This window comes from Xiphophorus couchianus, chromosome 8, assembly GCF_001444195.1.
Source record: "Xiphophorus couchianus chromosome 8, X_couchianus-1.0, whole genome shotgun sequence".
Taxonomy (NCBI): Eukaryota; Metazoa; Chordata; class Actinopteri; order Cyprinodontiformes; family Poeciliidae; genus Xiphophorus; species Xiphophorus couchianus.
Window position 1 is genome coordinate 629,330 of NC_040235.1, and position 12,733 is coordinate 642,062.

General features: G+C 38.5%; 1 protein-coding gene across 1 annotated transcript; it reads left to right on the forward strand.

Moving 5' to 3' along the window:
* The first annotated feature begins 107 nt into the window (after positions 1-107).
* On the forward strand, positions 108-8,905 carry LOC114149568 (uncharacterized). The gene is made up of 6 exons (XM_028025558.1): positions 108-687; positions 863-919; positions 1,623-1,719; positions 2,237-2,297; positions 3,611-5,080; positions 6,175-8,905. Exons 4-6 carry the CDS (start codon positions 2,287-2,289, stop codon positions 7,730-7,732), a joined length of 3,039 nt encoding a protein of 1,012 aa, XP_027881359.1. The 5' UTR covers positions 108-687; positions 863-919; positions 1,623-1,719; positions 2,237-2,286; the 3' UTR covers positions 7,733-8,905.
* The last annotated feature ends 3,828 nt before the right edge of the window (positions 8,906-12,733 follow it).

Here is a 12,733-nt window from a genome sequence, read left to right on the forward strand (position 1 = left end):
AACCCCTTGCAGGAAAAGGTGTTTGAGTAGAGGGTGATTTTGGCAGCGTGTACGGTATGTGTTCCTACTTTATTTAGTAGCTCAGTTCCCCCTACAGACAGTAGAGCTACAAAAACAAACCCATTTCCTGCTGAGCAACATTTTTAAAGGCCATCCAGATTTTCCAGTAGTGCTCTTTGTAAGTGGATGTTACTGAGAGACAGAAATAACAAGAGAGAAAACAGTTTTATTCTGTTTTATCAATCAGATAAAATATTTTCCTTTAAACACCCACAGTGAGCATTTGATTGGATCCAAGTCAGTAGATCTTGATTTGTTGTATTTTAAATACAGTAAACAGGAGCAACTAAAAATGAATGGAAGTCAATGCAGTGTCCTCTGCTGAAAAAGATGTGTGACCTTGTATTTGATACAATATAAGGAGCGTTTTCCTAACTATCAGTTGCCCAAAGAATAGTTTTAAATAAGCAATATGTTTTCTCTTTCATTTTCCTTTAAATTAAAACTTTACCTTCTGGAACATGAGTTAAATCTGAGCCTTTTCTGTCCTGAGCTGTTTTTCAGTCAGGCATTTTTAAGATCAAGCCGTTTGTGTGAGATCATGTGACCCGTTGCTCCTCCTCCACTGCAGTATAAAGGCTGGTAGTTCAGCCCATCTTTGCTCTTCCTGGCTAATCCCCATCACAGGTAAGAGCGCAACAAATATCCTCTTCAAAAGATCATTTTAAACTCCTAAATAATGGCCCACCAGTTTTCTGATATAATGGATGGTTAAACTCAAACACCAAGAGAGTCCTGATCATCTACAGATCATTTCTTTCAGAAAGAAAACATGCTGATGTGTTTCTGTCTCCATCTTCAGATTCTTCATATAAAACTGCCATGGAGCTCAACTGCAGAAACCTTCCTGATCTCAGAGGTATGGCTTTACGTCACATATTTCAAAGTACATTTTTATGTTGCAGCATGGACATTTTCTTTGAAATATATTTGCTTATGTCATTCACACATTTCTTCTCCTCTTGGTATTGCTTGCAGTTTAAACATACATTTTTAGATTTCCTTTGATTTTGTCCTCCAAACTGTATTTCCAGGTTTAACACTTTAATAGTTTTGCATCCAAACATGATGATTAATGATTAAAAGTTTGGCTACAAGCTTTTCTCTGTGCGATTAAATACAATTTAATACATACTCAGTCCAAAGCACAAGGACAAAGATCTGCCTCAGCATAACAATAGCCACCAATGAAATGATATTCCACACATATAAAGATTAGCTCAACACTGCTACTTCCCACTGTCAGCAGTACACAGGCTAATGCTGCTGTTCCAATGAGGCCAACTGTGTTGTTTATTAATCTGATGTCTGATTTTTGTGTATTTTCTTGTTCTGCAAAACAAGAAGCTGAAAAACAGCAGTTATGCTCTGTCTTTTAATCTTGTCATGTTTTAAAATGTAAATAAATATTAAAAACAATACAAGAGTGGAATGTTTTCATTTAAAATAGACTATTTACTCAAATATTGACAATGTTGAAAGATTAAAAAAGAAACAAACTGTTTTGTTCTAAACTATAAAACATGCAGTTCTTCCTTAACAACTGGCACATCTTCCTGCAGAACTGCCTGTCACACCTGAAGAGTAAAGACCCCAGCGACCTGTACAGGGTGACCACACCTGTAACCGGACGCCAGTCCCCCTCACCACTCCATTAAGGTGTTCAGATAATGGATGCAATATAGAAAAGCTTTATATTTCCTCCACAGTGTTTGACTTTGAGGATGTTGCCCCTCTGGTCATCCTTAGCATGACTCTTTCTGCAAACATGTCAGGATATATTAATGACAGCCTGATTGTGGTGTCAACTAACCGGAGACCCTTCATAAGCCTTCTCTCTCTGAATCATGTAGGTCTTCATTACCAAATCTAATATAAGCCAGTACATTCTTCTAAGGGAAGAGGCTACAACATTTTAAGCCTCAGACCAAGATCTGAACATAGGGCCTGTTAGGTTGATTAACTGACTGTTACATATGAGGCACACAGGAAGTTAAATGTTCTGTAGGAGCCTGAAGATAAGAACTCAACCTTGATACACAAATCAATCTTTGACTTTAAACAAATTTAGTGGACATACTGTTGATATTCTGTGTCAAAATGAGAATTAAAAATGGTCATTTCATTCTCCATTAACCTGGAAAACTTTGGTTTCATGTTTTTACTTATTATCCAGGTTCCTAAACATCTGAGAGACCATAGCTGGTTTCCACTGCAGGCTGCACAATGGACAGAAGGTGAGTACCACTAACCTACACAGCTACATTCTACTAGATAGGAACAAAATTAATCATATTTGTATATTTTAAAAATTTACATTGAAATTATACTTAAAATATTTATATCTTATTTATGCCTTTTATGCGAGTCAGTAGAAAATTTCCATTGTAAGATATCAGACACCATTAGTTCCATTGCTCCCATTAAAGTGAGTGTTGTGTCTGGTAAGAAGAGACCTGTAGCAGCTGAACTCCACTCTAGAGGGCCTGCAATGAAAAATTACTGAATATTCAAAATGGCCGATGGCGTTCTAGACGGTCGTCTTTCACTCATCCTATTGTTGGATGAGGACAAGGTGATAAACACCGCAAAGGTCTAATTTAGTGAACAAAGTGGCACTACTGGTTTGAAAGCAGAAGAGATCAATGGTATTGATCGAGGGTATTTGCTTTATGAGTGATCTGGAGAAGGCGCTGACCATCCAATATTCATTTTGATGAAAGACCAGGGTTGCAGGTAATGAAAATCAAAGGGGTAAATCAGAGGAGTTTTTCTCCATCCGTATTCCTGCATCTACAGGGGACCCTCTGGATTAACCCACACATTTACAGTGGCAACCAGTGAATGTGTTGCCAATGTAACACATTGGCAACACATCGTGTTACAGTTAAGGCGCACCCAGAACCCTCCAATGTTGGCCCAAATAAAGCAGACATAAACAGAGTCCAGTCTGATGACATGGTTTGTTTATGAGCCGCTTTTTCACTCCCCAGCATTACCTTGTTGGATCTTCTGACCTTGTAAGATCTTCCACAACCAGCTGCCAAGAGCAGACTTGTTTGTGTCTCCATCAGATATAGAATGAAATTTCTGTACGAACTCCTGAAAGGAGCAGTCAAAAACTGGGTATTTCTGAAAGCGGTCTTTGGCCTTACCAAGCCTTACCAGTTAAACCCAGGATATAAGAGATCTTGGCTTTATCAGACGGAAAGGAGTGTGGAGCATGGTTGAACACAAGGAAACAACAAAAATCCTCCAACTCAGCCCAACTCATCCAATAATTTCTCTGGATTAGAGGAAGTGACATCACGAAAAATAAGCCAAAGGTGAGCAGATGGGTCTGTGGCGACCTCTGGTGGAGTTGGGAAAGCTGGAGGTCTCCAAATGTTCTGAGGGAGTTAAGTAAGGAATAAATAACTCCGAGGATAACAGATTTATTATTATTTTTATTTTTAAAATCAATGAAAAAAATTGTTTGTCAGAAAAACGAACCTACTGACAATGTTCAATACATGCAATATATGTTTCTAAGCAAAGTCTAATTCCACAGGACACCAAACCGCTCAGGATGTCCTGCCATCTACCAGAAGGAAACCACAAAAACTAACTTTGGGACAGTGACCAGAGTCACCGTTGGTAGAAATGAACTGAACAAACCAAATAAAACCATTTTACTTGTTGGTGAAAAAGGAGCAGGAAAGTCTGCTCTGATCAACGCTCTGTTCAACTACACCATGGGAGTGAGGTGGCAGGATAAGGTCTGGTATCAGATCATAGAAGATGGAGGTCAAAGTCCAACATCAGATGTCATCATGTATGAGATCTTTGATTCTGAGAATAAAACTTTGCCCTACTCTCTCACCATCGTTGACACGCCTGGTTATAGAGACACAGATGGACTTCGACATGATGTCATCATTAATCAAAAATTGTTTGATTTGTTTCGGTTAGAAGACGGGATCCAAGAGGTTCATGCGGTTGGTGTGGTGATGAAAGCAACAGAAACGAAAATGAGTGACCAACTGTCATACGTCTCTGATTCAGTGATGTCTCTGTTTGGAAAAAGCTTGGAGAAAAACACAGTGGCATTCATTACTCACTCAGATAGAACAGCACCTAGCATTTCTCTCAAGGGTCTTCAGGCTGGAGGAAGTCAATGTCCTTACTTCATATTCAATAATCGTCAGTATGAGGCCCAAACAGAGAAAACTAGCACAGATCTGGAAGAAGCATGGAGACTGACAGAGAGGGGAATGAGCCAGTTCACAGCTTTTCTTCAAAAGGTCTCAGCTCAGCAGCTGCAGGTAACAGTCAGCTTTAACTCATTCATCAGACTGACAGCCTCCATCCAAAACCTGCAAGAGAAAATCAAACTAACTGAACTGAAACAGAAAGAAATCAAACAGATTCAAGAAGCTATGAAGAGACACAAAGAAGAGGCGAAGTTTAACAAGAAATTAATTGTGGAGGTAGATGAAGCCTACAAAGATAAAGAACTTATTGAAGGTGAGACGTCATTCTTTAAATCAGCTGTCTGCTGCACCGTCTGTGAGGAGAACTGCCACTATCCTGGATGTACGATGGCCCTGAGCCCTGAAGAGTGTGAGGTCATGCAATTAACATCCTGCACCATTTGTTCTGGGAGATGTTCTGCATCAAAACATGTTAAAGGCAACTGGAGGTATGTGACCAAGACAAGAAAAGTTCAGAGAACCAAGGAGGAATTAAAACAAAGATATTTCAAGAGTAATTCAGACACAAAGGAGACAAAACTTACAGAAGCTTTAGTACAGGAAATGGAACAACTGAACAGAAAGAAGGGAACTTGGATAGAAAAGTCGTATCAATGTGCCATCAGATTGGATCCAACTCTCCTCAAAGTGAATTCAGTTTCCACATACATCAATTTGGACTTCCTGATCAAGAAGATAAAGGATGACGGAAACACAGAGAAGGTCCATAAATTAGAAATGATAGACAGCCAGATGGATGGAGGAGCCAAATCAGTCATCGGATGCAAGTAGGTCCATCCAACATTTATTAAGATTTTATTTCAGAACATGTTTAACTGAGCAGCTTTATCCTTCACAAGATCCTTACTGTGTTAACAGAAAACAGCATGGTTAAGATTAGTGCTCACATTTTAGCTTTTTAACGTGTAAAAATGTTCTATTGTCTGAAAAGCATGTTTAATTGTAGGTTATTGTTAACGTTAAACATTTCCAGTCAATCCCATTAGTAACAAAAAACACTTGTGTCTGTTTGCGGTCTAATCCAATCCCGTAGGTAGATTACAGGCATATCTAGAGGACATTAAAATCTGGATGACTAAACTTTGTTCCTTTGAATTTGGACAAGACAAAAGTTGTTGTTTTTGGATGAGAGCTTTGGAAAAATAATTTGCTTAGTCAATCATTTGATCTGGATGGCAATAAATTTACCTCCAATACTAACCATCAGTAAACCTGCAGTCTGAGAGTGAAGTGCTCTGTTGGGAACATCTGGACCAACCAGATCTCTGATTGAAGTAATTATCAAAGTCTTCATATGTGAGAAGGAGAATCTGAGTTTATAATCTGGGTTTAACAGGGAGCCAATGAAGGAAAGCTAAAATATGAAAAATATGATCTCTGTTTATAATTTTCATCAGAACTCTTGCTGATGAAACCGTCAGCATTTTGGATCAGCTGACGGTTTTTAACTGTATTTGGTGGATTTCCTCAATCCAAAGTTCATCAGCATATTTCAACACTTCACACATATCACCTTAGAAATAGAGCAGGACTTTATATCTTCCATAAAAGAATATATAAAGCATGTAAGATCAATATCTTAGATGCATCTTGCTTTATTTTCTGTTTCTGGCTGATGTTTTAGAGAGATTTGGGTTTTAACTGATTCTAGGATTACATGGCATTTTAACTTTAGTTTGTAAAATTGTCTATTTGTTTAGTTTTAATTACTTTAGCACGAGTCTTTTTCTTTCCATTACCAACATGTTAAAATGTAAAAGTTGGGAAAAGGCAAGACTGAAGATTTATCTCTGAATGTTTTCCATCAAATTAATATCTTTATCTCAGAAAGCTAACCTTAATTTCTGTGTTTTTTGTACAGGGTTGACAGCACATCCATACAACATATAATCTCTAACAGTGATGTCATCAGCTCAGAAACTCTGGTTATCTACCAGCTTAAAACAAGAAAAGAGACTGTTGAGACCCTGACCAGAGTGACCTTTGGTAAGAAAAAACAGAACAAGCCAAATAAAACCATCCTGCTTGTTGGTGAAACAGGAGCAGGGAAATCTACTCTGATAAACGCCCTGGTCAACTACGCCATGGGAGTGACATTTGAAGACAAAGTCTGGTTTCAGATAGTAGAAGATGAGAACAGAAGTGAGACAGAAAGCCAGACATCAGATGTGATTGTGTACCAGCTCTTTGGTTTTGAAGGTAAAACTCTGCCCTTCTCTCTGACCATCATCGATACTCCTGGATATGGAGACACTAGAGGGATTGAACATGATGTCATTGTCAGTGAAAGATTATTTGAATTGTTTCGATCAGAAAATGATATTCATGAACTTCATGCGGTGGGTCTGGTGGTGAAGTCGAGCGTGAATCGTCTGAGTGACCGACTGCAGTACATCTTTGATTCAGTGATGTCTCAGTTTGGAAAAGACATTGAGAAAAACATTGTAGCTCTGGTCACTCACTCCAATGGAAGAAGACCAAAGGACTTGCTTCAAGCTCTCAATGCTGCCAAGATTAAATGTGCCAGAGATGAGAAGGAGCAACCTGTTTACTTCCTTTTCAATAACTGCCAACATGAAGAACGAATAGAGGAAGAGCATCATAAAAATGCTGATAAAATAGCAATGGGAGGTCTGAGTTACTTTACTGCCTTTCTGGAAAAAACTGCACCTCAAAAACTAGACATGACTTTAGATGTTCTCAATGAACGGATCAGATTGTCTGCCTGCATCCAGAACCTGGAGGAAAGAATCCGTCTGTCTGAGCTGAAAGAGACAGAAACTAAACAGATTAAAGAAGCTCTGGAGAACCACAAAGAAAAGAAGGAGAAGAAGGAGAAGTTTGCTGTAGAAATTCATGAAGCATACAAAGAAAAAGAAGAAATTGAAGGAGAGATGTGGTTGATGACTTTAATTAAAGGAGCAGTCTGCTGTACTGTCTGTGAGGAAAACTGTCACTATTCGGGGTGTACTAAACTCCCCAAAGACTGCGAGGTGATGAAAGATGGCCGCTGCACTGTTTGCTCTTCAAAATGTCCCGTATCTACTCATGTGAAAGGAAAGTGGAGATATGTGACAAAAACGAGGAAAGTTCAGATGAATATGGAAGACATAAGTAAAAGATCAAAAATACAAAGACGTTTGAGCTTTTTAGAGAGTTTTAAGGATGAAATCACAGACCTGAAAGCAGAGAAATCTAATTTGCTTGAAGAGAGCTTCCAACATGTTGTCAATCTGGAGCAGATTGCTCTCAAAGTTAATTCTGTGTCCACATTTGTCCACTTGGACTTCTTGATTGATAAGATGAAAGAAAATGGAGACACAGAGAAGGCCCAAAAGCTAGAGGAAATAAAGAAAAAGGGAGATGAAGGAATTGGTTCCATATTGAAGTACATGTGGGGTAAAATAAAAATAAAGTGAAAGAAGAACTAAACAGTCATCTGGGAACCCTCTGACTCTGATTTGATGTCTGCATTATATTTTTCAAGTCTCTGGATCAAATTAGCCACAAAATGGAGACTGATACATAAAACTGTCAGGAAAACCTTCATTAGGCCATTTCTAATAAGTCATTACGGGTTTATGGTTATAATCCGATCCACTACAATGTCAGTAAAATACGAGATGTGTGGATTGCCAAATAGTTTTTCACCTCTATGGGTAGGTTTTATGTTTCTACATGCATGTGTCAGGATGGTTAAGTCTGCCTTTGAAAGTTACCAGAAAAATAATTAGTTTGACTCCATTGTGTGTCAAGTGTCAGGTTTGGTGTGGGGAGGATTCTGATGTGGGGAGCCCACTTCCCCTGTGAACGAACTTGACTTGCAAAGGAGCATGAACTCAAGAAAGCTATTATGAGGAAATGAGGACCGGTGGACCGCTTGCCATGAACAATGGACCGGAATAATAGAAGAAATCTGCATTATGGAAAAATTGACACATCGTTTGAGACTGCAGAAAGCACAAATGGAAGATGTTGTTTTCCATTTATGCTAAATTTTTCGGATTGTAATTTCCACCAATTTAGTTTTCTTGTTTGGGTAGTTAGAATATATTTAAGTTAGTTTAGAACCAAAATTTGTAATTAATTTTTATATTTGGGATTGTTTAGATTGCGTTGCTAATTGTTAGACCCTTCCATTAATTTGCGTAATTAAGAACACCGGGTGCTTGGTGGAGGTTTGTTGTTTGGTAAATGTCTGGTGTGTTGACAGGAGGTTTTATAAATTATTTATTTTACCTCTTTTTAGAGCTTCAAACGTCAAATTGAGATTAATTTTTGTTTTCGACTAAGTTGCAAGACATTTTTTGTAATTATTTTGTCTCTACTTTTGCAATAAATAAATCATGTACATTTTTACAAAACAATCAAGTCGGAAGTGCGTGCAAATCAAACCACCTGTTACCACCAACGGCCTTTGTTTGAAATTTTGGGTTTTGGAACATAGAAGGCCGCGACAGAAGAAAAGTGGACAAATCAGGAAAAGTACTTCTGATGGGAAAAAGGTCAAAGTTTTATGCTATGTAATGTTGAATGTGAATTGTCCATATATGTTATGAAAAACGCTAATAAACGGTTTTGTTCCAAAGGTTTGGTGGTGTGAATTCGTGACTGTGGTACCGTGGAAGGTTCTGTAGTGGTTAACCCGTAGTTCAGTTTGTAGTTCTAAGGTAAACAGTTTAAAATTTATGAATGTCCTGCTGCTTTCTGACCACAGTCAGTTGGGCAAAACTCAATAACTGAAAATGAAACCATGGAAGAAAAGCCTGTTCCAGAGAATCACTTCACAGGAGTATAAACTACAGGCAGCAGTGAAATGACCCACTGGATGCTGGTGAGTGGAAGGCATTATGTCTTAGTACATGCGCCATTGACATATTGTGGGAATAAACAAATTAACGTTTTAGTTAGCAGTGCAAACTGCTGATAAGAAGCATGAAAGCTGTGAATGTAAATCAGGAAAAGTATTTCTCAAATTGCTTGTTGTTCAACACTGAATAAGTGTCGTGTTGATTATAAACATCTAAATTACAGTTATTTTTAACTGAATACATGCGCTCACGCCACATGACACAAATAAAACCGACATATTATTTTTGGCTCTAGTGTCCTTTATTTGAAGTGCTCAGACAGGGAAGAGGGTAATGAGAGAGAGGGAACACAAAGGTCAGCAGGTCGGGACTCAAACCCGCCTGATGGCTCGAGCTTCATCACAGCTCTGTGTGGTGAAGTGTTGCTTTGAATGTCAGGAGGTAGGACTTTCTGAGGTTAATGTATCTAGAAGGAAAATACAAATATTACTTTCGGTACAGGGAAGTAAAATTTTATCAAGAGCTTTGCAGCTCAAATTGAGAATAAAAGCAGCAAGGTAGCCATGTCTAAAAATGGTTCAGTTCAATCAATCTATCAGACTGATTTGTTTAGTACAGGGGAGCTCAAGTCCAGTCCTCGAGAGCTACCATCCTGCAACTTTCAGATGCATCCCTGCTCCTACACACCTGAACCAAATGAATGGCTCGTTAGCGGGTCTGTTCAGAGCTGATCCCGGTCCGTCGGGGTAAGGATGCTTCTAACAGTTGCAGGATGGTAGCTCTCGAGGACCGGAGCGCCCCTGGTTTAGTACATTTCAGGAACAAGGCAGTTCATGTCATAAGCTGCAGTGGTGAGTGATGAGGCAGACGCAGTAGAACCAGGTTGAAGTGAAAATTATGATATTTATTGATGAATAATCCAACCAAAAAGTCCAAAAGCCAGGCAGCACTGCTGAGCGGAAGACCAGGGCTCAACTCAGGTAGCGACTGGCTAAACGAATGGACATGAATACGTAGACAGAACTGAACACAAACAAACGACAAGGACCCGACAGAGACGCAGAGACACAAGTGACATTAAATACACAGGAGGTAATCAGGGAACGAGACACACCTGGGAACAATCAAGGGGAAGACAGGACAACATGGAGACTCAGAAAGACTCATAATTGTGAACAGTTTTTAACACTACATAAATTCTTTTATATCCTTTTCAATAACTTATTAAAACAGTTAATAATTCTTGCTCCTCTTCACAATGAACAAGATGAAAACTGCTTGTCACATATTTTAACCCGTCACAAAAGCAGTTAGCAGAAAAGGCTTGATTGCTAATCTCATTTCTGAAAAGAATGTTTTCTTCAACATGTCTGCTTTTCAGTCTATCATCAAAGTTCCCATGCATGCTTGGATAGAGAGAAAGGAGGTTTGACAGCTTGAACAATACTTGATCTTATCTGAACAGGGAGTGGTGCATGAGTGTGTTGATATGTTGGTTTCTCTTTCTCTTGTCTGTGGAATTACAAAACCAAATCCATTTCCTGCTGAGCAACATTTTTAAAAGCTGACCAGATTTTTAAGAAATGCTGCTTTGACTTTCTGTAAATGTTTCTGAGAAGGAAACAACAGAGAAAAGTCAGCTTGCTTCTGCTTCATCAATCAAACCAAAACACTTTCTCTATCCTCACCTCATGAACAAGACCCTGAGATACGTCACTGTCCAGACTCAGACCAGGCTGCCGCTTTGAGACAGAGTCATAAAAATTCACCTTTAAGCCAGAGAAAAGAAAGTGGCTTTGGAACTGGTATGATGTGTGAGCGGAGAAATCAAGGACAGAAAAGGAATATGTGAGAGCAGCGAGTCAGAGGTAAACAGAAGCTGTAAAGGATTATTTTAGTAATCAAGTAATCTTTTGATTATCATAGCAATTAATCGAGTAATCGAATACAAATTTTTATAAAATAAAATATTGATAAATACTGCCATAACAGCAGTATTACTGTCGGATATCAACATTGACCCAATTTTTCATTTCAGCGTGCCTAACAATAACTTTTCTGTAGTTTAGAAAATTAACTTGTAACAACAACAGTTCATTTTCTAAGTTAACCTGAAGAAAAGCTACACAAAAGTCTGAAATTATAATGAATTTAGTAGAGCCGGGCACACTGACATTTATAAAAATGTCTATCCTCCAGTTTTTAGTTTATTTTTTCATCTTCAGTCTATTTAATACATGAACTCTCACTGTGTCCAGCCATTAATGGCTTTATTTCCATGTGAACGATGGGATTTGGCTCCTTCATCAAACAGAAACTCATCTACCAGCAACGTACCGCCATGACGCGCTCCAGCACCCTGCTGTATTCAGTCTGCAACCGCGCAATGTCACCTTTATTTTCCAGTTTGTCTGTGAAGCTACATTTACATTAAGCATCAACTAGACCACAGCTGCCTGCTGTGTTCAGTCTACCTGCTCACCTGTATAAACACACCTGCTGCGCTGTTCCCAGCTGTTTGCTCTGAACACCGGCCACCAGGCAGCAGCTCCAGGAGGAGAAAGGCTGCCGTACTCCAGGCATCGCTCCAGTCATTTTAAGGATACTTATTGGTCCTCCAAAAACCAATAAAAACCCAGACATTATCATAATTCAATGGAATACCCCCATTTTACCTGGACCAAACTCAAAAATTGGACGTTATGCTGCAAACACTTGGCACTCCTCAACAACTCAGAGGTGGAAGTGATGCACAGAGTAAGGAACATCTTGTTTCACAAAGTTTCTGTATTCTTGGAGAGGTGGACGATAAACAGACTCAAAGATGTTTCATTTGTAAACAAGTCCTGTTCCTCTTTCTTGCTTGTCAAAGTTGAAAATACTTTGGTCAGTGGTTAGAAAGCTGCCATTTGGTGTGAATGAAAAAAATACACAACTGTCAAATGTCAAATGTAGAAACTTATATAATAGAAGCAACTACTGTAGTTGCATTGTTTCAACTAAAAAGCAAAACAGCGCCCCCTAGGGACCTGTTTGTTTAAGCTTTTGCATTTACACTTGTGTTTCTTCAGCCTTAATCCACGTACATCTTTACCACAAGTGACGTGTTTTAAGATGTTCATTATGCATTGTGAGGGAAGTTCATCCCCCAAAAAGACAAATAATTTAAGAATAATAAACATTTGTTTTTCAATAGGCTTACACACTTAATCTGTAGTATTCAGGTCTACTGTAAACTGTGAATAAGGGAGTTACAATACTATATATTCTTTTCATAATTTATTAATACAATTTTTAAACAAAGCTAATAAAACAGAAAGTTTTCTGTTGTGCTTCTAAATGAATTATCAGCAGTAATTAAATGTAAATGAATCTCCAAGTCTTTCTTAATTAACAAACAAGTTAAAAAGTCTATTATTCTATTATTTTATGCCCTTTCATTACATGTCTGGTTGCTGTTTGTCGTGTTTTAACTTCAGGAAATGTTTCAGGGAATGTTGTCGGTCTCTTCAGCCAAATATTTCATTTCATGATGAGTTTGTCAGAAACCATGTGATCAGTGTTTTCTCCTCCCTGCCAGTATAAAAACTCGGCGCACTGACTAATCTT

Excerpts from the sequence above, each read along its gene's own strand:
- LOC114149568 (XM_028025558.1), top strand. Across the intron at positions 5,081-6,174 it reads AAATCAGTCATCGGATGCAA|GGTTGACAGCACATCCATAC; the intron begins GTAGGTCCATCC and ends TTTTTTGTACAG.